The 26,948-nt window shown below is 51.1% G+C and overlaps 10 protein-coding genes and 1 non-coding gene across 11 annotated transcripts; 6 read left to right on the forward strand and 5 right to left on the reverse strand.

Annotated features, from left to right (window-relative positions):
- Positions 1-267: 267 nt before the first annotated feature.
- On the forward strand, positions 268-4,264 carry BABINDRAFT_160205 (putative ubiquitin-specific protease). Its single transcript, XM_019128114.1, has one exon. It carries the CDS (start codon positions 339-341, stop codon positions 4,203-4,205), a length of 3,867 nt encoding a protein of 1,288 aa, XP_018987319.1. The 5' UTR covers positions 268-338; the 3' UTR covers positions 4,206-4,264.
- Positions 4,265-4,538: 274 nt separating this feature from the next.
- RBK1 (putative ribokinase) lies at positions 4,539-5,531 on the reverse strand (the record flags this gene model as incomplete). The annotated part of the gene is made up of 1 exon (XM_019131620.1): positions 4,539-5,531. The coding sequence occupies one exon, from the start codon at positions 5,529-5,531 to the stop codon at positions 4,539-4,541; it is 993 nt and encodes a 330-aa protein (XP_018987320.1).
- Positions 5,532-5,822: 291 nt separating this feature from the next.
- Positions 5,823-7,325, reverse strand: BABINDRAFT_6611 (uncharacterized protein; the record flags this gene model as incomplete). Its single annotated transcript, XM_019132469.1, has 2 exons — positions 5,823-5,888; positions 6,018-7,325. The coding sequence occupies 2 exons, from the start codon at positions 7,323-7,325 to the stop codon at positions 5,823-5,825; spliced, it is 1,374 nt and encodes a 457-aa protein (XP_018987321.1).
- A 383-nt stretch (positions 7,326-7,708) lies between these two features.
- Positions 7,709-8,839, forward strand: BABINDRAFT_160207 (exosome non-catalytic core subunit). Its single transcript, XM_019128115.1, has one exon. It carries the CDS (start codon positions 7,735-7,737, stop codon positions 8,791-8,793), a length of 1,059 nt encoding a protein of 352 aa, XP_018987322.1. The 5' UTR covers positions 7,709-7,734; the 3' UTR covers positions 8,794-8,839.
- A 493-nt stretch (positions 8,840-9,332) lies between these two features.
- On the forward strand, positions 9,333-9,415 carry BABINDRAFT_t69. Its single transcript has one exon. It is a non-coding gene; the product is annotated as a tRNA-Lys (tRNA).
- Positions 9,416-9,621: 206 nt separating this feature from the next.
- Positions 9,622-10,701, reverse strand: FEN1 (fatty acid elongase). The gene has a single exon (XM_019128116.1). It carries the CDS (start codon positions 10,509-10,511, stop codon positions 9,852-9,854), a length of 660 nt encoding a protein of 219 aa, XP_018987323.1. The 5' UTR covers positions 10,512-10,701; the 3' UTR covers positions 9,622-9,851.
- A 951-nt stretch (positions 10,702-11,652) lies between these two features.
- On the reverse strand, positions 11,653-16,371 carry SNT1 (Snt1p). The gene has a single exon (XM_019128117.1). It carries the CDS (start codon positions 16,095-16,097, stop codon positions 11,916-11,918), a length of 4,182 nt encoding a protein of 1,393 aa, XP_018987324.1. The 5' UTR covers positions 16,098-16,371; the 3' UTR covers positions 11,653-11,915.
- A 1,402-nt stretch (positions 16,372-17,773) lies between these two features.
- Positions 17,774-19,393, forward strand: BABINDRAFT_31885 (glycolipid translocation protein; the record flags this gene model as incomplete). The annotated part of the gene is made up of 1 exon (XM_019131566.1): positions 17,774-19,393. One exon carries the CDS (start codon positions 17,774-17,776, stop codon positions 19,391-19,393), a length of 1,620 nt encoding a protein of 539 aa, XP_018987325.1.
- A 492-nt stretch (positions 19,394-19,885) lies between these two features.
- BABINDRAFT_165501 (uncharacterized protein) lies at positions 19,886-20,473 on the forward strand (the record flags this gene model as incomplete). The annotated part of the gene is made up of 1 exon (XM_019130342.1): positions 19,886-20,473. The coding sequence occupies one exon, from the start codon at positions 19,886-19,888 to the stop codon at positions 20,471-20,473; it is 588 nt and encodes a 195-aa protein (XP_018987326.1).
- A 678-nt stretch (positions 20,474-21,151) lies between these two features.
- Positions 21,152-22,363, forward strand: BABINDRAFT_32448 (uncharacterized protein; the record flags this gene model as incomplete). Its single annotated transcript, XM_019131592.1, has 1 exon — positions 21,152-22,363. The coding sequence occupies one exon, from the start codon at positions 21,152-21,154 to the stop codon at positions 22,361-22,363; it is 1,212 nt and encodes a 403-aa protein (XP_018987327.1).
- A 1,079-nt stretch (positions 22,364-23,442) lies between these two features.
- Positions 23,443-25,719, reverse strand: BPH1 (Bph1p; the record flags this gene model as incomplete). Its single annotated transcript, XM_019131199.1, has 1 exon — positions 23,443-25,719. A coding segment is annotated over one exon (2,277 nt), but the record flags the coding sequence as incomplete, so codon positions are not given.
- Positions 25,720-26,948: the final 1,229 nt, after the last annotated feature.

Genomic DNA, 26,948 nt, shown 5'->3' on the forward strand with positions numbered 1-26,948 from the left:
TCAATGATAGTTCTGCGCCCAGGTTTGAACAGACCGTGTCTGTTTCGCAAGACTCTGTCAAGAAATGTATAAACAAGTTGAAGCACTGTGGGTGTTATCAGCACTACAAACCTCGCTACAACGGGGTGCACTTTCATAGGCATTACCCCCCGAGCAGGTCAGAAGTCGTGCGCCTCTCACTGATGTCATTTCACACGCTCTTCCCCATGTTGTAGGCCGCCACGCAAAGCCTGCAATATCCGTCGGCTTTTGCCATGAAAAACTGGCGGCTAAGCAAAAAAATTGTTTCGTGAATCAGCAATACAACTATACAAGTTTGATACTCCTCAGAATCTACAATGCACAATTTGGATGTTCTGGACGGAAACGGTCTAGATAGGATGGCTGAGCAACACCAAGCGACACAAATGCAGGTTCCAGCCGATACGCCGGAAGATGTCCCGATGGAAATGCCATGTGAGACGGCAGAACCGGCAATAGACGAAATAGAAGCACCAACCGAGACCGAAACATCAACAGAGACCCTGGCCGGAGCAACAACTCCAATGGCGTCAATCGAAACTGAAACATCGGCCGCCACAGTATCACCCTTGGCCACCGAAAGACGTCTCAGAAAAGACGAATACACTGCCTTCAAGGCTCAGGTCAAGCTCCTCTTCTCCCAGATCGACGTGGATGCCATATTTGAAGGCGATTTATGGTATCAGATTCCCACTCCGTGGCTACAGGCCTTCCTTGAGACCGATTTTGGTTCTCTCCACGAAGCTAAATCGCGCCTCGGACCTATCAACTACCTGACATTGATTGATAGTTACGGAGTCCTTGTTGCTACCGCTACCTTGACACCCATCCCCACAGAGGCGCTTGGCATGGTCTCCACAGCCTTTGGAGTGGTGGGCGACCCCATCGAAAGCTACGTCATCCAGGACAATGGCCACAAGGTGATGGAAAACTTTCCACCCGTGTTTGAGATCCACACGCTACAGACTTCCGTGAAGGTTGTGAAGCGCTACTCCGTCACCGCACTAGCCACCGTCGGCGACCTCCTTGCGGAGTTGAAGCAAACCAACGGCATCCTGTCAGAGATCCGTCTCTGGCTCTTGGAAAACTACGTCTCAACCTCCAAAAACCATAGCTTCACCCTAGAGGAGTTTGTGAATGTCGAGTCCAAAACCTTATTGTCCCCCAAGGACTACCACCGCAGTCTACGGGATATCAACCTCTTGTATGGCCATTTGGTGATAGACACCGCCACTGGCGCCAACACCTTTGCCTCAGACGCGGTTCCTTCTAGCAGCGAATACGGGGGGGTTGTGGGCTTGAACAACCTCGGGAACTCGTGCTACATGAACTCCGCGCTCCAGTGTTTGATCCACTTGCCCGAATTGTGTCTTTATTTCAAGGGCGGCAACCACACCAAGGAGCTAAACCCTGGCAATCCTTTGGGGATGAATGGTAAAGTGGCTAATGCGTTTGGCGCCTTGATTCAGCGGCTCTTCAGCGCTTCGTCGCATGATTCCTACGCCCCCAGAGAGTTTAAAAACATCATCGGCCACTACGGCCCGATGTTCCACGGGTACCAGCAACAGGATTCGCAGGAGTTTTTGGCGTTTTTGCTTGACGGGTTGCACGAGGACTTGAACCGGATCTTGAAAAAGCCGTACGTTGAGAAGCCTGAGTTGGAGGACGCCCAGGTGACCGATCTGGAAGCCATCAAACAGCTTGCGGAGACCTGCTGGGAGCAGCACCGCATGCGCAACGACTCAGTGGTTGTGGATTTATTTGTGGGGCTCTACAAGTCAACGTTGGTGTGTCCGGAGTGTGATAAGGTCTCCATCACTTTTGATCCGTTCAACGACTTGACCCTTCCGTTGCCAGTGGAAAACCTCTGGAGCCTCACGGTTAAGGTGTTTTTGGATGCCCAGCCACTACAGACCTTGGACGTGGAGCTAGCCAAGTCGTCCTCCTTCAAAGATTTGAAGCGGTATGTCGCTGAAAAGACTGCGGTCGATGCCAGCGAGCTTTACTGCTTCGAGGTGTATGGCCACGATCAGTTCTACCGCGACTTCCAACGCGACGACAGCGTGGGGTACATGCCCATTTCCACCTTGATCTCCACCAGCGACGAGATCTACTTCTACCAGATCAAGAAGGAGGTAGATGACATCATTGTGCCAGTGTTCAACGTGATTGGCCCCGATCCGGAGAGCACCTACCGAAACACTACTGCCTTTGCGTTCCCGTACTTTGTTGCCGTCACCCCCGATGAGACCCATTCGTTTGGCAAGATCCGCATGAAGCTCGAAGCCAAAGTCAGTCAGTTGTCCACCTACACCTACTTCCACTCCGTAAGGGACAAGTTTGGTCTGAGCTACAAAGTGGCCGACTTTCCGTTACTTATGAATGGAGGAAAGAAGGTCAAGGCTCAATCTGCTGTTAAAGAGGCTGACAATGTTGAATTGGGAGACGCTGGTAATGCCGAATTGGGAGACGCTGGCAACGTCGAATTGGAGGAGACTGACAATGTAGAATCGGGGGATACGGTGATGAAGGATGTGGCTGGCGATTCTTATGACGAAACTAGTGATGCTTATGACTCAGATATCTCGCTTGCGAACCCGAATATCTCCGGAAATTTTGCCTTCGATATCAAAATCTTTGACCACACCAACGACAGAAGAAAGTATAACTGGAACAAGGGAAGCACAGACGCTTCTGATGTCTGGGTGCCAAACTCCAGCAACTTTGGGAACTTGCCCAGCATGCTTGATCTTCTACCACCACGAAAGAAGCAGTTTTACATGCATGATAACTTGGAAAAGGAGATCAACTCGATTGACGAGAGTCAGAGTCTTATGGAGACGAATCTTACAGAGGCAAACCTTACGGAAACAATCCTTGAGGTTAAACAAGGGGAAGAGGCCACCAGCACTGAAAATGTCTCACCTGAATATGTCATGGTGTCTTCAAACACTCCCTCGGAGGAAGTCTCCTCCGACGGTGCCGACCAGAGTTTTGACTTGTTTAATGACCCCCCTAACGCCTTGACGCATGCCCCTGAAGCTAAACCCTCCGTAGCGCATGCCGGTCTGCTTCGTTCCCCGTTGGTTAAATTTAAGCAAGCGTTAGTCTGCGAATGGTCGCAGGACTACTTCGACGTTTTCTTCACGGGGTTGGAGGAGGAAGGGGGGATAGAGACCTTTTCAAACCCAAAGCCCATCCCTAACGCCGAACTCGAAGCCAAACGCGCTCTTGCCAAGACTGATCAAACCAAGAATATCTCTTTAAGCGATTGCTTGGAATTGTTTTCCAAACCGGAGGTGTTGGGGGAACAGGACTTGTGGTACTGCCCCAACTGTAAAGACCACCGCCAAGCCACCAAAACCATTGAGCTCTGGAAGACTCCGGACATCTTGACCATCCACTTGAAGCGGTTCGAAGGGCAGGGCCGCACGGCTGATAAAATTGATGCGGTTGTGGATTTCCCCGTCGAAGGCTTGGATATGCTGAAGTACGTGGTCAACCAGGAAACGGGCGAAGCGTTGGTCTACGACTTGTGTGCCGTAGATAACCACTTTGGTGGATTGGGCGGTGGCCACTACACTGCCTATGTCAAGAACTTTGTCGACGGGAAATGGTACTACTTTGATGACTCCCGTGTCACGGAAACTCTGGCCGAAAAGTCCATTGCGGGTTCAGCCTACTTGTTGTTCTACCGTAAACGAACTGAAGGGCTATTGGGCGGCGAAAGACTTGCGGAAATGATCAAGGCTTCGGAGGAGATTGCCCAAACAGGCTTGGAGCACAGGGCCGTGTTGGTGAGCAACATCATCAACCAGAACGAGGCGTATCGCAGTGCGTTGGAGGCCCTCGGCCATCCGGAAGAGGCCAACCAATCGGATTCCTCTGAAACAGGAACCGAGGTGGATGAGCTGCGTTACAGCTCAGAGGAGGTTTGCTCGGTGAACTGCGGGGTTGCTGGCGACCATTTACCCGACTCTGAGAACGAGATGCGCCGGAAACAGAGATTACTCGGCCGCCATAAGAAGAACAAGTACCTTGACGATGTTGTAAAACTTGACTCGGAAATTGATTCTGTGGAGGGCTCTGTGTGTAATTCTCCTTTTTCGCCGAATTGTTCTCCTCCAAGTGACACCCTTGGGCACGCCAACAGCGATTCCGATCCCTTGGCAAGTGTGGATTAACCGTCTAGGAGAAATGAATAACGAATTATATAATATGTAGCGTAGAATCAGGGGGGGGGGGGGGGGTTCCCTTGTTTTCTCCCTTAAATTGTCCAAACTGTCAACGCTCAAGTTTAGAATCCCAGTCTTGATAAATACCAAGCGGGTAAACTATGGCCCCATAAACGTGTTTCCGAAATTTCAAATTCCCACTGAATTTATCTTCGAATTCCCTTTCTTTACTTTCGTCTGACTTGTCCACCAAGATACATACTCAGTGGTTAGTGACCCATCGGCTGAGTCATGGCCTGCTTACAGAATTGCTGGGCAAATTATATATCAGTATTTTTTTTTTTACTTCATAGCCTCTAAAACTTCCGCGTGGGTCGGAATGCTTTCAGCGGCGCCCTCTCTCTGGATGACAATAGAACTTGCCTTGGAGGCAAACGCCATAAGGTCGTCGATAGACTGGTCCAACGCCAACTGGCCCACAATAGCCCCCAAAAACGTGTCTCCTGCGCCGGTGGTGTCTACAACCTTCGCCACCTTCTCAGCCGCGTAAAACTTGGCCCCGTGGACCATATTCGCGTAGATGGCACCCTTGGCCCCGAGCGTAATCACAACAGTGTTGAGGTTATCTCCGTTAATCTTATTAACCAAAAGGGAAGCCAACGCAAGATACCCTTCCACAAAGGAAGACCCAATCTTTCCATTCACCTTTTCTAATGCGGGCCCGGCTAACACGGATTTTGCCAAGTCTGCAGCCTCGCCCTCGTTGATGATCAACACATCCACCAAGCCCAACACGGCTGGATCCGAGACTTCGTAGAACGGTGAGGGGTTATAGGCGATATTCACCGCGGGGTTATTTTTTTTCAACATCTTCATATTCTCCGCCGGATCGGGTTGTTCATTCTGGAGAATCACAAACTCTGGCTCTTCGGATACCGGGAAAATCGCCGCAACCGCCGCCTCATCCAATGAAAGCTTTCCGTTAGCACCAGGAGTGATCAAAATGCGGTTTTCCCCAGAAGCCTCTACTAAAATAACCGCCACGCCAGACGGAAGCGGCTCCTCGGTGACCTGCGACACATCCACGCCTGCGTCCGCCAAACAACCTTTCAACTCCTGGCCGAAGGAATCGTTCCCTACGCGACCCACCATGCGCACTTTAATATCTGCTGATACTGGAAGCAACTTGGCGGTCGCAAGGGCCTCATTAAGCCCCTTTCCGCCGTTGTGGGTCTGGAACGCGTTGGCCTGGTACGTCTCCCCAGCCCCCGGCACCTTGTTGGTGTACGTGACTAAGTCCTTGTTTAATGATCCAATGACGGTGATAATTGTCATAGTGTTTAAGCGAGTATATAGAGTTGAGAGGATTGAGGAAGGAGGTAGATATTTATAGACGTCGGAAGTGGACTTTCGACAGGTTTTTTTCCAGTCTCCCCACAATCTGGCGATGGCTTCACTGGGCCGCGGGCCGAGGATGTCTGTGCAGGATTACATTTAAGACGCGTTCGTTGGTGGGTGGTTTACCAGCACCATTTGTAAAATTAGTCACCTGTACTGAAGAGTTCTTCTGATACTGTAGAGTCATCAGTTGCGGGAAACTACAATTCGTTAAAGTGGCCTCGAAGCTCATGGAGCATGCCCGTTGGTAACTACGTTTGGATCTGAATCCAAGCTCTTTGTTCCAAGACGTTTCTAGATAAGGGTTAGTTTTCTTGGGAAAGGTGGTGAAGCACGTTTGTATAACCAACTCCTTCGTATAGCTCGTTTAAACTGAAATCTCCTCTTGGACATCGACATCTTTCGCGTCATGTTCTTCCGGACTCTCTTTTTGATCTCCTGGAGCTTCAGTCTCATCTTTTCTGCTTTCGTTTTTAAAAGTGTCGCAGCGGCCAGCTTGTCCAACTTGAGTTCTATGCCCCGCACATTTACACCCACGATGTCTGTTAGCCCGGTACCGATGAGGTTTATGTTCGCAAGACCATCCGGGAACACAAACTGCTCCAAGTCATAGCCGGTAAAAAGTTTTGCGTTATTACTTAAGTTAAGCGCTTTCAAACCTGCGGGGAATGCCACACGGGTGAACTTAGGACTAAACATCAAGGAAATTTCCTCACCGGAGCCTATGTAGTTGTCCACCATGTTGAGTTCTACCAAAGTGGAAGGCAAGCGTTGCACGAAATCAAGCGTCGTTATACGGCTCCTTTCGACGGACAAGGTCCGTAACGACCTCGGATACGTGATCACTTCCATTGCAGCAGAGGTCAAGCTGGATTCGTCGATTGTAAAAACTCGCAAGCCATCGTTCAAGTCTATTCCAAGCTCTGTGAGGGATGTGGAGGTAAAAAGATGTAATTCTCGTAAGGTCAGAGGAAGGACAACGCCAGCCAAACTTCCTAGAAGGCTGCACTCAAGAAATAATCTGGTTAACGTTGAGGGTAGCTCTAGCCCGTAGAGATCGGGAAGTTTGTCGGCCCACAACCGAAGGGTTTTCAATCGGGAGGGATACCGGAAAAACAAGGGGTCCTCCACTTCGAGTTCTTCTAAATTCGGAACTCCATCGCATAGGCTGTTCGTCCACGCTACGCCAGATAAACTCAAAGCCTTTAGGGAGCGAGGGAATCTAACCCGGCCATGTCCTGACGCGTAATCCCTGTCGACCGAGATATTGAGCTCCTCCATCCGTGGTGGAAATACCATCGATCCCCAGTCAACGCTATGGCATTCCAAATCAAAGTGGCGTATGTTTTCGAATAACGGAACCTCATGCGGATCAATGTCATTTTCCGGCTGGCACCAGTCGATTTCGAGATATGTGGCCTGTTGTATCCTCTGCACCACGTGCGGCGGTAAAGTCTGGGGGAAACTCAACACGAGCTTGCTGATTCGGAGATTGGTAAACCTAGGGTCGAGGACAAAATCACTGAACTCCTCTACCGTCATATTCTGGTACTCATGCTTTGTAGAGTCTATGTCATTGTAAATATGGATCCGCGAGTAATACCGGTTGAGCGCGATGCGCTGCAACTGGGGAACGGCAAGGAATGGGGTAACATGTTTAAGGTGGAGGAACGAGAAGATTCGCTCGATAATCTCATCAGGTAGGTCTGACCAGTTTAATGGCGCTTCCATCTTAATGGCCACGGCAGAGTTGCTGGTGTCGAGTCAGGTAGGGCACGTTTAGAATGCCAAAAAAAAAATCCCAGCGAGTCCCACCGCTATTTTAATTCGTCGTTGGTAAACGCTTTTCAATATCGGCCTTTAGCAGTTCGCGGTGAGCTGTAAAACTGTACGATGTACAACGGTAACCGCATACCCGTAGCGTGTGACACGGCAGAATATCGTAAATTAAGAGTACCGTACTGATTCACCGTATAATCCAATCCTTCGAAAACTCTTGGACGAATCACCTAGCACTTTTCTGCTACAATTCTCAACCTCTGTCCCGGTCACGTGCGCGAATATTTTTCTGCCGCACACAAAAACTTTTGCATGTCAAAACTCCACCTCGCAACACGCCCCTTTTTCCATATCCCCAGCCATGTCCGAAACTGATAGCGGCCTCAGACCTATGGCGTTTGCGCCAGACATTCTTGCGCGCATTGCCCCCGAATTATCCTTGCAAAGGCATCTTGCCATCGGGCTCCGTCCGTCGTTGCGCAACTTTCACGAATTCCGCCCGGTCCAGACCGGTGACGGCGGTTTGAGCCGCTACACCAGCTCTTCCCAGAACGATTCGCCGGTCTTGGGCTCGGCCGTGCTAAAATCTGGCAACACCACCGTCATCTGCGGGATCACCGCCGGGATTGTGGAAGAAAAGCTTAGTGAGCAGGCGTTGGCGGAGGCCGCTAGTGTGTACCCAGTGGTGGAGATTGCGCGCGGCCGGATGGGTGCGCCCACAGATGAGGAGATGATCTTGTCGCAGAAGTTGTTTGAGACGGTGCATCACGCTGGAGTGCTCCAGAAGGCGGCGTTGAAGGTGAATGTAGGTATCCGCTCGCAAAACTCAGATGGGACGTCTGAAGTCTTTTACCCCGATCAGAACTCTGAGGACGATTTGATGTTTAAGCCGTCCCGTGAGTGGAGCTTTGTGCTCTACGCGCACTTCCAGGTGTTTTCCCGCGAGGGCCCGATGTTTGACTTGTGCTGGGGTGCCTTGGTCAAAGCCTTGCAGGCCACCCAGTTACCGTATGCTTATATTGACGAGCGCATTGCCGATATTAAGGTACCAATCAGATCTCGTGGCCATTTTGGGACCGTCAGAGAGAATTACATGTTAGCCTGCGACTATGCGCGATCCCAGCCGTTGGAGATAGCCGGTAAATGTGGCTGGAGCTCCTCCTTTGGGGTTGTGGACGCGCACTCTGAGGAGTCGGGGGACATGTCTGGGGACATCCAGATGGATGAATCCGCGGTATTGTTGGCGGACTTGCAGGGTGAGGCCGAGGAAACGAACGTTGTTTCCAGGATTACCGTTGTAACAGCTGGTGAGCTCTTGCACAACGTGAGCATCGTCGGTGGCGGCGCCACCATCACCAAGCAGTTTTTGAAGCAGGCCATCGAAGTTTCTCGGAGACGAGCCGCGGATCTTTTGGCCTAGGCAATGTGACATACGTGTATAATAGAATGTGTATATTCAACTTGAGTGTAGAGGATAGCAAAGCTCCCAGAGATGGTCAAGGAGTAAGGGTAAGCGGACTTTGACGTCAGAAAGCTTTAAACTTCGCCAGAGACCGTATCCTAGCTTAGAGATAAGCCAGGTTACGGTACCTCGGGAGCATTCAATCTCAGTACCTCAATCGGCAAAATAACATTTGCACCTGTTTGAATGAGCTCTGGAAACTGGTGAAGGGTTTTCCTTTTTGGACGAAACAACCAGATGAAAAAGAATCGATTATCGTAGAGAGTCCTTGGCTCACCTCGTTTTTCCCACGGCTGCTTTCCAAGCCTTGTATCTGGTTCAGGTTTTTGGCTTCGGCTAAGGGTGTATCACTGGGTGATGGCAGCCTGTTGATATGCCTGGGTTCCAGTACCAAGCAATCTGTCTCGCCATTAATAAAACTTCTATATCGATTTTGGAAAAGAAATCCCATATTGCATGCTGTGTTATTATCTGATCAGCGGTTGCACTTAGAAAACGCCTGGCTAGCTCAATCGGTAGAGCGTGTGACTCTTAGCAGTACGCGATCACAAGGTTGCGGGTTCGACCCCCGCGTCGGGTTTTCTCTTTTTGTAGTAAAAGCGTCCCTTGCCACCGTCGACGAGATATATATAGCTGACTTTCAGTTCTTTTTTTCCCCCACATAATCAGATATGTCCCAATTTGAGGGCCGCATTGCAAAATGGATAGCACTCGACCACGGTACTCGCCAGGATTCCCCCCCCCGAGAGCAGTCAGACTTTAGCCGGAAAGGGTCTACACTAACATCACGAGGGCATTATATTTAGGGTCTACGAAAGAATATATGGAAAAAAAGATGAGGTCCAAAAAGGGTTCTTTTTGAAGACAGCCCCAGAGGGTTGCAATAGCGGCGTCGGAATCGCAACTATGTATGTGAGGATGATTATGGTTGCAGGTCAACGGAAGGGCTAACGAGCATAGAAATAGTCATGACTGAGGTAAATCTCTCGACACTCAGGGGGAGCTTTCTCCCTGGATTAGTTCTTACGACGAGTAGCCACCCCCTCGTACTTCTTCGCACCCGAAGACTCGGTCTTCACATATTCGTTCACCTTGGCGGCAACCCCACCGGAAATCGACTGCACTCTCTTCGATCTGGTGGTTCCCTTCTTTCTGTACACGTCGATGTAGAAAGCAATGAACAAAACAAGGTAGGAGGACAAAATAGCACAGCCAGAGTAAGCGGCGATCATGGTGCCCGCACAGTCACCACAGTGCGGCAATGATGGCAAAAACTCGGTGGCAATCTTCTGGTAGGTGGCAAAATAAACGAATCCTAAATCCAAGATAAACTGCATGATCTGGAAGCGGGTGACCCACTCCTTCCACCACACGCGGATACCTCTGGCGGCCAAAAAGTAGTACCAGTACATGACGACGTGCACCGCGAGGTTCAACACGATCGGCACCCACGAGATGGAGGTGATCCCGATAAGCTGAGTGTAGCACAAGAGGGCGGTGGCGCCGTGGTGGTAGGTGTGGAGGAACGTAAGGCGTTTCTGCTTGACCACGAGGAACACGGTGTCGATGAACTCGAGGAACTTGGTGATGTAGTTCATGTAGTAGAGCGTGACCATCTGCGGCGTCCAGGCATCTGGGTGACAGATGGCGTAGTAGAGGCCGTGGTGGTAGATCATTGGTACCAACTGCTCTATCATCAACACCACCAATGTGAGCGACACTGACGTAAGAAACAAGTTGTGCAACTGGAAAAGCCCGTTGAGTACCAATGGTGGGATCCCGAGAGTGCGGATGACCGCTCTACCGCCAAAAATCACAAGGTAATACAACCCGATCGCGTACAACACCGGCTCTAACGTGGACAATGGGAGTTCACCTTGCACGAACTCGAATTCGCCAGGCACAAAGTGGCCCTGAGTGAGAAAAGCGACAGCAGTGTCAAACTTCGGCCATAAGTGGATGCCGAACGGGTAGTCAAAAGAGGGGAGTGGGAGAGACATAATATGTTTGTTGTGGGGGAAGAAGGAGGGACAGGGAACAGGCGCGGGGACGCTATATATGCGTAAACGGTAACGCGAAAATTTCACCACTCGGCAGAACATGTGATAGAAACGCGTGAGGAGAAGGACAGTTTTCTGTGTGTGGTAGCGTTGATGTAAGCGGCAGGTATGCCGGGGCTGAATCACACGACAGGCCGATGTCATGGTTATACTCAGTCTCTGAAGATTCCAAGGTAGGATTAATGGACTGAACATCCCATTCAATCCTCTGGTTTTTGCGTTACCTTTAATTAAATTGAGTCTATCAGTATTGTAGTTTAATGGTAGGCAGGTAGTGACTCGCGAGAGCCGTGAGTCAATTGAGTCAACCACACCGCGATGTGCATTTTGGGTGAGTCGTTGCCGCAGTAGAGACTTGTTTCCTGCCAGACTAGTCAATAAATTTCGATCACCCTGTTGAATCTCAACCAAGCGCGGAGAGGGTAAGATTTTGGGTGCATTGGAAACTTTGGGTCCTGCATCATTGATTTAAGGGTCTGGATAAAGATAAGAACGAATGTAAAGAGTATGGGCACCTAGTGTTTAATTATGGGTAAAAGTTAATAGCAAGCTGGTAGTACAGGAATAATACAGCTAGGTTTGGTAACAATGTCGAAATTGCCGATATTATTATGTTAGATTGAAATTTAACATGGGCATATACGTATGTGTATATACCTATATTGTCCTTTGTTAGCATCTAGCTCATGCAGTAACGTAATATACATACATAAAAGACTATAAATTTTAAATTTATATTAGCAAATAAAATATAGGTTGCAGTATATAGCCATAGCAGGTATACCTAACAATAGTTCCAAAAACACTCTCGCAAACATAACAAATATATTCATTCACCGTTGTAACAGAAAATACGAAAACTGAAAAGCAACCTTGAAGCACCGCCGAAAACCAAAAATAGAGGGAAAAAAAATTAAACACCCTAAACAAAATCGTGAACAAAACTGTCAACGTTACAAGCTCCAAGGAAAACGCACAGAAAACTTCAAGCAGGTCCAGCGTGAGATAAAAGTGCACACATTAACCAGACTTTTTGGGCTCATCTAATGGAGGATTGAGGATCAGCGGCCGGGGAAGGGTGGAGCCACGCTCTTGCGACGGTGGAAGCGCCACGGCCCCCAACGTATCGATCGCGGTAGCGTGGCGAGCAGGGGTCTCCCACGGCCTGTACCGCGGCGGCTCGGTGATAAACGACAAAGCACTTTTGGACGACGTTGCCGGAGCGGGTTCGTTCAATAACAGACTGATGGAACTTACAGGAAGCTTAGCTGGCTTCTGAGGACTAGACTCAGGGTTGAGCAAACTCATGACAGAGAACGACGGTGTTGGCTTCTTGGCCTCCACTGGAGGTGGCGGTGCCGGTCCTTCGTTCATGAGGGAGCGCACTGAGTTTACCGGTGGGTACGCAGGCAGAGGGTTCGGAACCGGCGCGTTGTAGTTGTAAAACGTTCCCATTCCAATTGGCATGCGTTCATTTTCGCGTTTCTGGTCGTAAAAGTAGCCCAGAGGGGGGGTGAGATATGGCGGCTGGTAATATGCCGGGTATGGAGCGTATGCAGCGTGGGGGGTACCGTAGGTATGGGTCTCAGGGGGCGAGGCACTGTTAGTGGTGTTCGGAGGCGCCACCCCAGAGACTGGGGCGGAGGTAATCAGAACGGCAGACGAAGATCTGTCAGCAACCTGGGCAATCTTGGTCCAGTCTTCCCTATCACCGTGCCGTTGGAAGTGGTTTCTCACCATCGTGGCGGTCTTTGTCTGCAAGTCACGGGCAATGAGGTCCCACTGAGTGCCGTATTTCGCCAACAACGTGGGAAACAAGTTCATCTCGTATACACTCCAATAACTGGAGTTCTGCGACCGACGCTTAGGCTCAGGGGACGGAGGACCAGCGGTTATAGGAACATCCAAAAAGGAAACGGGTTTGATCCCCACTGCTGGCTGTAGAGGAACCTCAGGTCTCGGCTGTATTTCAGGGACAGACAATTCACCATAGCCGGTCCCGAGGTGGACCTCAGGCTGAAGCACCAGCCCAACCTCTGGACCGGCCTCCGGTGGAATCTCCTCCTTCGGCAACGTAAGGACAATCTTTGAATTTTTGCCGTTTTCTTCACGCTTTTTCCGTCCTTTCTTCTTTGGGGGCTCAACCTTCTTCTCTTCTAGCCCCACCGTCGCGGCAGCCCGCTTCAACCGGCCATTCTCATTGTACTCAACAGCAACCGGAGCAATATCCAAGCCCGGAATCGGCCCAAAAGTCATCCCGCTCTCCACCTTGGGGGTGCTAGGCGTGGAGCCAGACGGAGTCACGGGGTTGGTTGACGGCCTGGATGTCGTCACCTTCTTCTTAGCCTTTTTCCCTCCCTTCTTATTCCTAGTCGCAAGCAACTGCTTGTAGCTGGTGGTGGTCTTTTTGGTACGATAGTAGTGTAAACAGCACTCTTCGGGGGTTCGAATGCCGCCCATAACCTGAGAAATGCGCCCAAACCGTTTTGGCGTCACGAGGTAGGCCTCGCAGAAGGCTTCATGCTCGAACGGGGTGAAGTTGTCGATGTGGTCGGTCTTGTAGCGCTCTGCCCACGCCTGCTTGTCCTCGCAGATGTTGTTCGAGTCCATAAAGTGGACCTTGTCTCGGAGGACCGGGTCCATGATCATGTCCGGGATAACAGCAGCGTTTTGTTCGGCCCGGTAGATAGGATCCTCCTGTTCTAGCATGGCGATAACCTCCAACATTTCTGCCTCCGTGCGCACAGCATCGCCTTGGTGGCGGGCTCGGCGACTGGTTTTGGTGCCAGCACTGGTGCTGTTTTGGTTCTTGAGATGCTCCTCTTCCTTTGGGTGGAGAAGCTTCAACTGCTCCTCCATCTTGGCGCACCGGCGCTTCCAGATGTTCTCCTGTTTACCTTGCTGGTACCAGAGTAGCTTGCCGTGGTTGTACACACGCAGACGGAGGCGGGAGAGCTGCTTAAGAAGCACAGAGTGACCGGCTTGTTTATGGATAAGGGTATTGCGGGAAACAAACTGGTACTGGTTGAGATCCGTGATTGGGGTAGCACGGAGGTACGGTAACGGGGGGGAAGAGGCAAACCGGCATTTCATGTTATAGTACTGTGACTCGAGGAACGTTCGCGGGAAGGGGGCACCAGGAGGCGAAGAGGGAAGAGGGTTATCAGTTTCCGGTACCGGACTAGCTGACGAGGTGAACTCGAGCTTCATAGGTTCGGTAGAAATGGGTGGGTGGTCAGCTGCTTTGACATTGGCAGTCAGTTCAGGTATCGCAGGCATGGTAGGAGCAGCATCAAGAAGAGCCGGTTCAGAACCAGAGACTATAACCTGCACTGGTGCTTCCAAGGACGCTTCGACGGCAGAGACGGGGACTAGGATACGCTCCGAAGGGAGTAGTTCGGAAATCGGATTGACCTTGGTAGTATCCGCGGCAACAAGAGGCTCAGACACAATGCCGGTGGTACGAGCGTGGGTGTGAGAAACCACAGCCGAGCCCTCTTCTTCAAGGTACGGCTTCACCAAGCCGTGGCTTTGTGCTCCTTCACCGGTCTGCTCGTCTTTTATCTTCACGTCATCTATAGCTTCCATCTCCACGTTTTCCTCATTAACAGAGGTAGGCACCTGGACGAGATCTACCTTAGCTTTGACCTCAATACCCGGAGTTGGAGGTTCACGAGATTCAATTTCGAATGCTTCCACCTCAGCTACGGCCGTAGACTTGTCCTCCGACCGAAGCCCCTCGGCGATGGGACTACCATGTGCAATCGCACCAGGCTCGAAGACAGCTGAACTAGCCGGCGGAGCATCGGAAACAACAGAGGCGGGGGTAGGAACGGCAGCAGAAACAGCCACCAGCGAATCTGGACCGACTTCAGCCACAGTGTCAGACGTCGGAAGTTCCGCAGAAGCATCCTCGATTTTCACCTCCCCTTCAGCTCTGTGTTTCTTTTCACGCTTCTTGTCCTTCTTCAGTTTGTGCTCCTTGTCGTGGTGTTTCTTCTTCTTATCCTTCTTGTCCTTCTTGTGCTTCCTCTCGGGGTCTTCGTCTCTGTCCTTGGCATGTGTGCCATAGTCACGCTTATCCTTGTGTTTTGAGCCCTCTTCATATCGCGCCTTATGTTTCTTCTCGGGCGCTTCGGGTTCAGCCTGAGGCTGGTCTTGCAGGCCCTCCCGGACAGCTGTAGAATAGACATTCTCGCTATTCGGACCGTCTTGCCCGTGGCCCTGGTTATGGGTATCGTGGTGACTCCTCTTGGCCTCGTGCCCGTTAACATTAGCCGGCTTTGACGAGCCACTGCTATTTCTGCGAGCCTGGAAGAGGTCAGAGTCGGCATTGACCGACGCGTTTTGGCTAGAGTTCAGGTCGGAGCGCTTCCGCTTCTCGAGAACGCCAGAGGTATATACACCCGTCTCTGGCAGAGTAACCGCCGTCGGAATGGTTGGAGGAATAGAACCGCCTCGGCTCTTCGCCAAGACTCGCTGTTCTCGTGCCTCTCTAATGTCCCGAATGTCTTTCAAGCTTTGGGACGAGAGGCCCTGGATTGACACGTCACGTTCGTTCTTGGGGTAATAAGAGTCTTTCTCCGCACTGTGGGTTTCGCGGTCTCGCTTGAAGGAGCCGTCGCGACGGCGTTCGCGAGGACGATACTCGTTACGGCCGTAGAAGCTGGCGGGGCCTGTATTCGCCGCAGGCAACAGCTCCTCCCTCCGGTACTCGTCTCGCTTCGGATACGGGGCCTTGGCACCGGGAGTCTCTCGCTCTCTGGAGCCTGAGCTGGACGCGGGGTAGGGGTATGAGTTCTGGTACGAGCTGTAGTAGTTCGGGGTATTGGCGTATGAGGCACTAGCGGTGCTGGGGTAAGCGGGGTTGAATCTCTCTCGGTCATTTCGGGGCGCGGAAGTTTTATTCAGGTCGTAGTAGTTGCGGCTTGCATGGTTCGAATACTCGCGGCGACTCGAGTTTTCCCATCGCGAGTGGTTACGGTTGTATGTGCGGTTGGGGTTCGGCGGGTTACTGGAGGTACTAGCGCCTGCGTTTGGTTCATAATAGCTGGCACCGGGGGCAGACGAGGGTTCTCTTTGGGGATACTCTTTTCGCAGGTATGCCGCGGGCTTTTTTCGTCTGCCGTGGTTGTAGTCGAGCTCTCTATCTAGCCGCTCGTCGTACGCCGTTGAGTGCCGTTTATTGCGTGGTTCGGACATAAAGACGTGGCGGTAAGTGGAAATTTAGCAGGCGTGTGAGAGGGGGAGGTGATCGATTAGGCGTGGAGGGGTATCATCAACTTATTGGCAATTCTCAACCGACTGTGAGGGCACCGTTAATCAAAGGTAGATATAGGTGGAGGATATATTAGAATACGTGGTAATCACGGGCTAATGGTGACCGCTGGGTGGTTGGCGTGTAAACTGCAGTGTTTGTAAAGAGCGCCAAAAGAGTGAAGGCTTTTTTTGTAATCAAGACAGTGGGAACACAAATACGAAAAACATCAGTTGCATTTGTTCGAACCCACCTACATTTGAGGAATTTTCTGCCTTCAAGGTGGTTTGTGATGATAGAGAAATGGGCGGCACACGACTATTGCTTATGTAAGCCAAGCTCTTTTCGTAAATACTATCCCCGGTATGGCTCACAATAACTAATATTTGGCTATACTTGTGGGGTACTACAATTTAACGTGATATCCAACCGAGATACATGGGATGGCCCAAACGAGACGTTTCTCGGGGTTTCGCAGTCGACTGCGCCTATTCGTAGCTCTCTGGCATGATAGATTAGGTTATCGTGTCGTTTGACAGCTATACCACTTACAGTTCAGCTCACTTATAGAGGCAATAAGTGCATTTTACTCTAAAAGCCAAGAGTTCCCAGGGGTAAATGCTACTAAATGATGCAGTGGCTAAGTTTTGTTCTGCTCCTTTTCGAATCCTTCCACGCGTGGACCTGGCGCCGATCGTGGCCGCTTGGCAACCAAGTGAGCTGAGCGATACTGGCATCACAGTATGGTACGGCTAGCCACTCTATACATCACTGTCGGAGATACGGAGTTGACTCCAAACATTTAGAGTTACGTTGGTATAGTTTTCAATTAGAAGCTATATTCTATACTCGATATATAGACCAAGTGATGTCCCGTTCGCTTACCAGCTTGCGGGATTAAACGCGTGGCGCCGCGACTTAGTAAATGGCTGGCTGCTTATGTCAGCCAAAAAAAAAAAAAAAATCGCATCCAACGACTATATGACGTGACTCGCTTGAATATCCTGTGCAGAAGAACTTGGCTACAATCTAAATATCCACCTCTCAGTCTACTGTCCGTGATATGGGTAGGTGGATGTTTCAGAGCTCTAAATATATCATACCATGCATCGAGTAACTTATATCGGGAGGTATTCCTTTACCCGAAGAATAGGTGTAGACTGGACATTGAAGGACTGGTCGTTTTGAAAGTTTGGCTTACGCTCAGAAGGGAATTATCGGATCCTCCCTTGTCCCCCCACAGAAACAATCCAACCCAATCTGAGTCCATAACCTTTGAACAGCCTTTCCAGTCTCTAGCATGGATTAGTAAAACGCCGCCAGGATGCTAATACGCAATGTTGGCGTACCTTCATACTTTCGCCGGTTAGATATACACCGAGTCTCAGTGAGACCTTAACCGAGATAGGATCCGCACTTGCATTGTATCCAGTGCCGATCAGCTTCCTATACCATAATTATTTCCGCCACTTCCATGGCCACGCAAACACCCAGAAAGCTTTACGCGACATTCTGGAAGTTGGGTCTGCTTACATGCCGGATACTGGTAACGAAACCAATGCATACGCATCAAAACGCGCTGTCCTCAAAAAGCTGCTTGCCCACTCTTCTCCGCTCAACAATGGAGAAACCTAGCCAGGAGGATATTCTTGCCAGATCTGCCGCTGGGGCGACGCTCCTCATTTTCGGTAGCCTCTTCACCAAGATCCTCACGTTTGTGATGAACAACGTGTTGTTCTGGTACATTTCGCCGACCGCGTTCGGGATCCACATTCTCTTCGAGTTCACCGTCTCCTCGGCGCTCTACTACAGTCGTGAGGGCGCACGTCTCGCATGCCAGCGTGTCAGTGTCAAAGACAAGACAGACAAGCTCGGAGGCCTCTCGGCGCACACCTCCGCGGTCCAGTCGATCATCAACTTCGGGTTCATTCCGATCATGATGGGGGTGCCGATCACATGGGCGTTTTTCACGCTCCAGCATAAGTCGATTGCGCTTGAGGCAAAGAACTTGGGCTGGTACCACTTGTGTGTCAAACTCAACGCGATGGCGATCATGGTGGAACTTTTGGGCGAGCCGTGCTACTTGGTGAATCAATTTCGCCTCAACTTCAAGAAGCGTGCGCAGTACGAAAGCTTGGCGGTTGTGGCCAAGTGCGTAGTGACATTTGTCGCGGTGTTCTACTGGCACGAGGGCGACGGCGATGAGAACGACAACTTGGCGATTCTCGCCTTCAGTGCCGGCCAGTTAGTGTACTCCACGGTCCTCACCGTGCTATACGTCCGGGATTTTACGCGCAAGAGCTCGCCCTTCCGGTTTCTCCCTACGAAGATCACCGGCAAAGGCTCGTACTATTTCGACTCCGGCATCTTCAACCACTGGCTCAGTATCTTTGGCCAGATCGTGTTCAAGCACTTTCTCACCGAAGGCGACAAGCTTATCACAAACCTCTTCTGCACCTTATCTCAGCAGGGCGTGTACAACCTCGTTAACAATTACGGCTCGTTACTTGCACGGTTGCTCCTAGCGCCGGTTGAGGAGAGTTTCCGCTTGTACCTCACCCGAACCCTCTCCCACTCGCACGGGTCGTCGCTCAGCAATATCCAGCAAGCCCACCGCGTGCTTCAGCTTTTGCTCAAGGCGTACACATACTTCCTGGTGCTCGTCTGTCTCGCAGGCTTCAGTAACTCGTCCTTCTTGCTCGGCTTGGTGACAGGCAAGCAGTGGCAGGCGTCCGAGGCTGCGGACTTGCTTCCGTACTACCTCTGCTACGTGCCGTTCCTTGCGTTTAACGGGATACTCGAGGCCACGTTCACGTCCGTCGCGAACCCCCAGGGCATCGCACACCACTCGGTCTGCATGGGCGTTTTTTCCGTGGCCTTCTTTGCCATGTGCTACGTCTTTGTCCAGCAGTGCGCGATGGGTTTGTACGGCTTTATCCTCGCGAACGTGGCCAACATGCTGCTCCGCATCGCCTACTGCGTGTGGTACGAGCGCCGCTACTTCCGCAAATTTGAGATAGAGATGATACCACGCTTCAGCGCCAAGATGGCCAACGGGGTGTTTGCCAGTGTTGTTGCTGTACTCTGCCAGTGGTTCCTCGGTGTCAGCACGAGCGTTTTCGGCGTGGCAAAGTCTGCGGTCTTATGTGCAATCTTGGCGGGGTACATGGCGTTCTTGGAGCGCGAGTTGGTGGCAGAGGTGGTTACGCCATTGGTACGGGGAAGAAGAAAAGGGAATTAGTGTAAATAGAACGGAGTGTCAACCTGCATATAGATATTCAAGGTGTAGCGTAGATAGAAGCGATGATAGCAGGAGTGGGATACCTTGCCTGTGAGTGTTTCGGTAGTGCGAATCAGGAAAATTGGAATGCGTCCTGATACCGTTACCTGAGGAAATAAATAGGATATAAACGCCTTGGTCCGATTGGCTATGAATGAGACTGAGATAGCAAGAGTATTATTCCTTGCGACTATCTTGAGATGATTGGCGTGTCTTGTTTATGCGACAGATCTGAGGGTCAACTCTAGGTTCACTTGGGTTAATAAATAAACTCGCCAAAGAGTGCTACCGTTAGATGGCCCACCCGAGCTGCATACGGTTTATCCCCCCTCTACAGCAGCGTGCAGTCTGTTTTCAAACTTCAACCAGAAGCTCAGAGCAAGCCCTCTTTATCTCCACGCATATCCACCTTTTTCGATTTTTACATATCCACCTTTTTCGATTTTCACATACATGCTCCGCCCCTATCACCTTCTCCTTGCGGTGTTCTGCCATGTGTGTATTGCGTACACCATCTCCGGCCAGCTCTCCAATGTCACGACCTACGACCCGGCCCGGATCTTCATCCGCCTTGTCTCGCTAGAGGACTTTTCTGTACAGCAGACGACCCTCCACACAGACTATTCTTTCCTGTTCGAGGTTGCGGAGAATTCCGAACACGAGTTGTTTGTGGAATCGCTCGACTACCAATTCGTGCCGAATCGCGTGTTTGTGGAGGTGGTTGAGGACGAGGTCAGGGGCTACAGACACTCTCCAGGGACGCCGTACGTGGCCAATAACAATACCGAGGTAGCATTGCCGCTCGCGGTTGAGGTGGAAAGGCCGCGCCAGTATCTCGAGGTGAGAAACGACGGCTTGTTCCAGAGCGGCCCGTTAGCCGCGATCTGGAACAACAAGCTTATGCTATTCGGGATCTTGGTGACTGGTGCGATCCTTTTCGGTCCGTCCGTTTTGGAAATGGTGAACCCGGAGTATATTGAAACGTTCAAGGATGCGCAGAGACAGGGCATGCAGACCCCCCAGGGTATCAAATTGGATTAGGGGAAAGATTTACCGAAAAACGATGTGTGCGGTGGATTATCTGACAAATGAACTACTGATTTGTCATTATAAATTTGGAAATATGATACCATGATATGTTCTATGAGTGGCAAGGTTCAAGTAAAATATTCAAACTTTCGTAGATCATAGTAAGTGAGATTGCGAACCCAGGCTACATTTCAGACTGATCAGAGAATCTGGGAGGGCAGTTTTAATTCACACCAAATGTATTGCTATCCAACAAGATCTCCAACCCAATGGGAAAATGTACACGTGGTGTAAACGGTGGAATCGATTTTCCACCAGAAGTCCAATAGAGATTATTACACAAAAATCAATAACACCCTAATGCCCCTTTTAGTTTTTCGAGGATCGAGGTTTATCCGAGAGACGTATATATGCCGCTTATCTCTGTCTTCAAGACGGCCGGATTTGTACTCCTGCCTCTTCAAGTCTCTCCCAGACACCCAATAATGGACAATACTCAGTCTGACTCCTACCGCAAATCTCAGCTCACAATGGACTAACCGAGGCGCCTCGGAAATATCTACACGGTGTTCCCTGTCGAATCTTACGCGCAACGCTCATTCCTGCACCCTGGCTAAAAATAGCCGCAGCCACATTAACACCCTTCCGCTCTTTTCTTCTTCCCGACTCATTCACAATTCCCTTGTTTCCATGCCCTCACCAATCCTCCGAATGTTGCCGCCCATTTCGGTGCGAATCACTGGCACATGCCTCGTGTGGTACGCGGTGTCGTCCTTCACGTCACAGTCCACCAAGGCCATCTTGACCGTATTTCCGTACCCGCTTTCGCTCGCACTCTGGCAGTTTTTCATCCTGGCGGTGCTCTGTGCGGTGTTTTCAACCATCGTGTCGCACTTTCCGGTGCTTCGCATGCACTTTCCCAAGGGCACCGTGCCCGCACACAACGACGCCCGCGCTGTGTTGCTCTCGCGCGCGATCTTGAAGAGCACCCTTCCTCTTGGCGTGTTCCAGTTCGTGGGAAAGTTTCTCAGTTTACAGGCCATGTCCTTGGTGCCGGTAGCGACCGTTTCAAGTGTCAAGGCCTTGTCGCCGATTCTTATCGTCACCGGCTACCGGCTCGCGTATGCGGTGCGCTTTCCGCTTGTGACGTACCTCTCGCTAGCCCCGTTGGTGCTTGGCGTGGTTATGATTGTGGTGGCCGATAAGAAGCTCGAAACCGATGATTTGCATGATTTAGACCACGTAAAAGGTGCCCTTTATGCCCTCGGGAGCGCCACCGTGTTTGCGTCCCAGAGTATTTACGGAAAGAAGGTCTTCACCTACAACTCCCAGAACATCGACCCCGGCACCTTGGCTCTTCACGGGAGCGTAGAGGATGTCCAAAAGTTGCGGCATTTGCCCGTAACGGAGGACAATAGAGTCACTGACAAGGAAAGAGAGATGGTGGGTCGAGATTCCACCTACCGTCTGCGCGCCTTATCCATCTCCAAGCCGTTTACCGAGAGTGTGGATATGATGAATGAGTCGATCAAACCAGATAAGATCACTTTAATGATGCACTGCCTGATTCTTGGTTGTGGCTTCACCTCTGTCGCGTGGATGTGTTCGGAATTCTGGCCGCTTTGGGCAGCGCTCGGCAGCGTGGAGGTCCCATGGCTAGCCATGTGCGGGAACGGGTTTTGTCACTTACTCCAGTCGTTGCTCGCCTTCTACCTTTTAGGGTCGGTATCTACCGTCACCTATTCCATCGCCAGTATGTTAAAGCGTATCGTAATTATCACCATCAGCATTTCGCTCATGGTGAACGGCTATGGTATCACCCGCTACCAAGGTTTGGGTCTCGGGATGATTGTGTGCGGATTGTACTGCTACGACCGCTGGGGATCAGGGTCCAATCGGTAGAAAGAGGCTGGCATTTATGCCGATGTCTCTTAGATAGCATTAGTTGAGCGCCGTGTATACCAAAACAGCATGAGCCATTCACGTCCTATCAAAAAGGGGTGGCATTTTTTTGCGAAAAGCCCAACCCGAGAGCTAATATTAGCTTGAGAGGTTTTTTCCTAGTGACCGCTACCCTCAGTTTGAGCAGTTGACTTGTGCCCGAGTTTTTGACCAAAGGATTGTTTGTGGGTGTCGAATTGTACGCATTGAGCCTATCGTGAGCAGGAGTTGAACGGTTTGTTCCATGCTTTAAGTTGGGCTCGCATCCGCTGTTTTCTTATCGTTTAGTGTATGTTTAACAAAAAATTAAAATGGCATTTTCCAGAGAATGCTCCAGTCTAGTGCAATTACTTTAGCGAGAAGATCTTGTGCTGTTTGGAATCAAAAAAAAAAAAAAAAAAAAGCCTAGCCGGCTAGCCACCCGCTTCGAGACAAACATCTCATGGGGCCAATCCTGAAAATATACATGACTTGCAGCCTACACGTTCACCAGTGACGACATGCACAAGAACCTTCAGATTGACTAGACCCCGATCGGTTTCCAGATATCTTGATTCGCATTCAACGAGAATATATTACAAGTTAACCCTCAACCGTTACACCATAACCAGCTATCGCCACGCATAGATCTTTCCGCGGGAATCGCCACACACAAGCTCAAACTTCTGCATCAACGACGCCTCCTCATATTCAATCTCTGATGTGAGCAACAACTTCATCCGTGTCACCTCCGCGTTCTTGTCGATCGCAAAGCTCCGCGCACGGGTAAGGGTCCACTTTCCATCCAAGCCCACCCGTAGCTTGTACACCACGACAGTGCTACCCATACCTACCGCCACTAGCTCGTCCTTAAAGTATGCCCGGCCGCTGCATCGGCCAAATTCAATACACGAGACGCTTTCACGGCAATCAGAGACAAGGATTGGCTCACCGTTGAGAGTAAAAAGGTGCAATAGCAGGCCAACGCTGTAGCCCACACACCCGGTTTCGCTGGAAATCCCGATGGCCAGAACCAGCTTTTCCTCGCCCAGTTTAAACCTTCTTACAAACTTGTACCGAGAGAGGTCCCATAGAAGCACCGCACCTGCTTCATCCACGCTCAACGCCATGTTGAACGGCCGTGAGCATTGGATATCCCAGACCCCGCGGATATGGCCGCGGAGAATCTCCTGGAATTCCAACTCAGTCTCGCCTCCCACCATGGTGTATTTCCAGATGTGGATCGTTCCATCGGTAGAACCCGTTAAAAAGGAGCTCTCAGTTGCAAACACGAGGGCAGAGATCGGCTGATTATGGAAGCTTTCAACGATCTTGCCATTAACATACAACGAAGTTGGCGACGGTCCTTTTTTCATCAGGACTCCCCCGCTGTTCGAGGTGAGGAATGGTCTGCCCCTCCAGGCCCTGGTCTTTGTGCTCATTTCAATCTGGCTCACCGGCTCCTTGCTCTTCAGCTCCAACGTGAAAGACGGACCGTCTAGGATTTCCTTGGTCCAATCGACCGAGTCTAGCACCCCCTTGGCCGAGTGCGGCTGTTTAAAGATTTGCAACGGCGTCTGGCCAAAGTTGTGAATGATCCCGGTCATGGCACTCTTCTGCATCTCGTCGGAAATATCGTCCAAGTTGACCGCTCCGTGATAGCTGAGATTGTGGAACACGTTGCCAATCGCAATGGCCTCTGGTCCGTTTTGTTTGTACCCGAATATTAAATCAATCCATTTGTGCAAGTTCTGCGACACGTAAGGGCTTTCAAGAGCCTCCCTGTTCTTTCGGATAAAGATCTTGGGGTCCCCCTTGGCCCACGGCGGAAGTTCCACATTGTTGATTGTCTCACCCGACTGCAACTTTCCAAACTCAAAGTTGTTGTCGTTGGTCAAAAACTCGGGGAGGTAGAAAAACTCAGGGATGAGCTCACGAACGTCGGAGGAGTTGTCACGGGAAGCAGAGGTCCAGGTCTTGGGAATGGAGTAGAACAACCGGTCAGCGTGGTCAAATCGCCCGCCCTGTAGCAACAAATACGACTGCACATACGGCTCAAGGCGGATCAAGTAGGAAGTGACAATCATGGAGGAGGAGTAGTGAGTGCCATAATGGAACGGTGGGGCGTTTCGGTCCTCCAAACTCTCCAACGCCTCGTAGCGCTCGCGGAACTTTCCTAGTCGTTCCTCCGACTGAGCCCCCATGGGCTTGGAAAGGTCTCTGAACGATTTGGGGTCGTCTAGGTCGAGCTCGTCGCTGGTGTAGTCTGCGATGACCCAGGGAAACACCGGGTACTGGGTCAAATCGTTGCAGGTCCGCCCCGCGAGGGTGTTCACAAGCATCAAGTAGTATAAGTTGGAGATCTCGCCGCGTTTCCACTTCTTGGTGGCCGCAAAGATCCCGATGTTCATAGAGTTGAAGGCAGAAATGATCTTGGAGGAGAAGAAGGAGGGCTTAGCGGCAACCACGGCCGCCGAGGAGGCTGCCAACTTCAAAGCTTCGGTCAAGTCGTCGCTCAATCCCTTGCCTGTCGCACTTTGGGACAACTTCGAGTGTACAGAGTCCCGCTGCTTGGGGTTCAAGCAAGTAAGCAAAACCGTTCCGCCATCCACAAAGAAGAGCTCTAGAGCCACGTCCCGAAACAAAAACTGCTTCTTCGAGATGGAGGCAAGCTCGTCAAGCCTCCAGGAGCGGACCCGATGCGTAGTGGATGTCTCTGCCCGCACCTCTGACTCTCTCCCCGTGATCAACTTCAAGTACGGGTCTCTGGAGGCAGTAGGGGCATCCTCAATGTTCACCACTTCGCCGTTGGTCCCGTGGAAGTAGTTGTCAATAAGGTACAAGTGGGTGTTGCCAAGAATGCACAACCCCTCCACCGCCGAAAGGCCAAGAATCTGGGAGATGTTCCAGATGTGGGTGATACTATCCCCGACCGCCAAGCTACGAAGCACCTTTCTGTTTTTATCCTCCTCGATGCTCTGAGACTCCTCGACGAGTTCGAAGGTTTCCATCAGGGTATCAGGCGCCTCCTCACTCTGAAGCACGGGAACATCGATCGAGTAGGAAAGGCGCTCCGACTCGTGGACATCGTTCAACGGCAAAAGTCGCATCCGCATGCGGTCCAACCCCTCGATGGAATCCACATAGTACTTGACATCCGCCTCCTTCTTCAAGAGTCGCGAGGTTTCGGTCTTTATTCGGTTGTACGCGGTAATGTAGAACTGAAGGTTATCCTGGTGGTCCTGGATATGGCGGTGGAACTTCGACACCTCCATCTGGAGAATGTTCTGCGTCCACTTCTGGTTCTCACGCTGGAAGTTGTCGATCAACTTGCTGTTGAAAATGCGGAACTCCTGAATGATCCGCTTGACCCGGTCCCCTGCCAGGGCAGCGACCGGGTACTGCTCAATCCTCCTCGTTACAGAGACTTCGAGCGATCCCACCAAGTTGTAGTTGGCCGCAAGCTCCAGCATCACCTCTTCGTCGGTAGAGGTCACACAGTGCTCTAAGAACCCCGCCAACAAACTCAGGCCAAGAAGCCGGTTGATCTCCTCGACGTCCTTGCTTCTCTGGAGGTAGAAGCTCCTGAGAAGGGCCACCACCTGAGTATTGACAGAGAGCAAAAGGCACGCGAGGAACGGGCCAGCGAGACGGTTATCCAAGACATCCGCACCAAAGATCGTTCCCTGGTGGAGTAAGAGCAACTTGAGCAACCGCTCGCTATAACTAAACTCCTCGGTAGAGTCTTTGCGATCCCAAAGAACCATGTGCAAGAGCAACGAGCCAAGGTTCTGCTTCAACACCCTTACGCAGTCGTCCTGGCTACGGCTGTTCACTTCGATAACCGAACACACACACGACACCAACGCGTTGGCCTCTGAGTGGGTACCTCGGTAGATCTGGGTGTGCTGGACGCATTGGCCGAGCACCTGAGTCAACTTACGGAGTAACACCGGATCCTGGAAGACATCGGGGGTCATCAACACAAACTGATTAACGTGGTCGACGATTCCCAGATAAAGAAACTGCACCGTGAGAAACTTGAACTCGTCACCAAAGGCACCATACATGCGGGCGAACTCATCGCTAGGCTCAAACAACCTCTCGATAAACACCTTCCCCAAGAAGCGTTTTAATGACGTAAAAGAGCCCTCCACGCCAACATCAGCCGTCTCCATGCTTCTGAGCATCTCCAACCGGCCCAAGATGACCATCATCTGGCTCAACCACGTCTTGTTGTAGCAAAATCCTTTGATTGGCGTCTCTTCGAAACAAACCTCCATGGCAGCGACGTAGTCATTGATCAAGAGGAAGGGGGCTGGGCCAGACGCCGCCACCTTCAAAGAACTCAAGACGATATTGTTGAAGAGGTACATGTAGTCGGGTGCCTTAACGGAGACGCGGGTATGTCTCAAGGGGCCTCTTGCACATTGAAGCAAGGAGTACCCCGCGTCCGCCTGTTGGTCGTTGAGAATGCCAAAAGCGGCCGCGAAGATTGCCAGGCTGACCGATCCGTTGCTCCACCACTTGCCCAACGCGTGCGTCAAGATCTCCAAGCCGTTAAACC

Source organism: Babjeviella inositovora, assembly GCF_001661335.1.
Source record: "Babjeviella inositovora NRRL Y-12698 unplaced genomic scaffold BABINscaffold_2, whole genome shotgun sequence".
NCBI lineage: Eukaryota > Fungi > Ascomycota > Pichiomycetes > Serinales > Babjeviella > Babjeviella inositovora.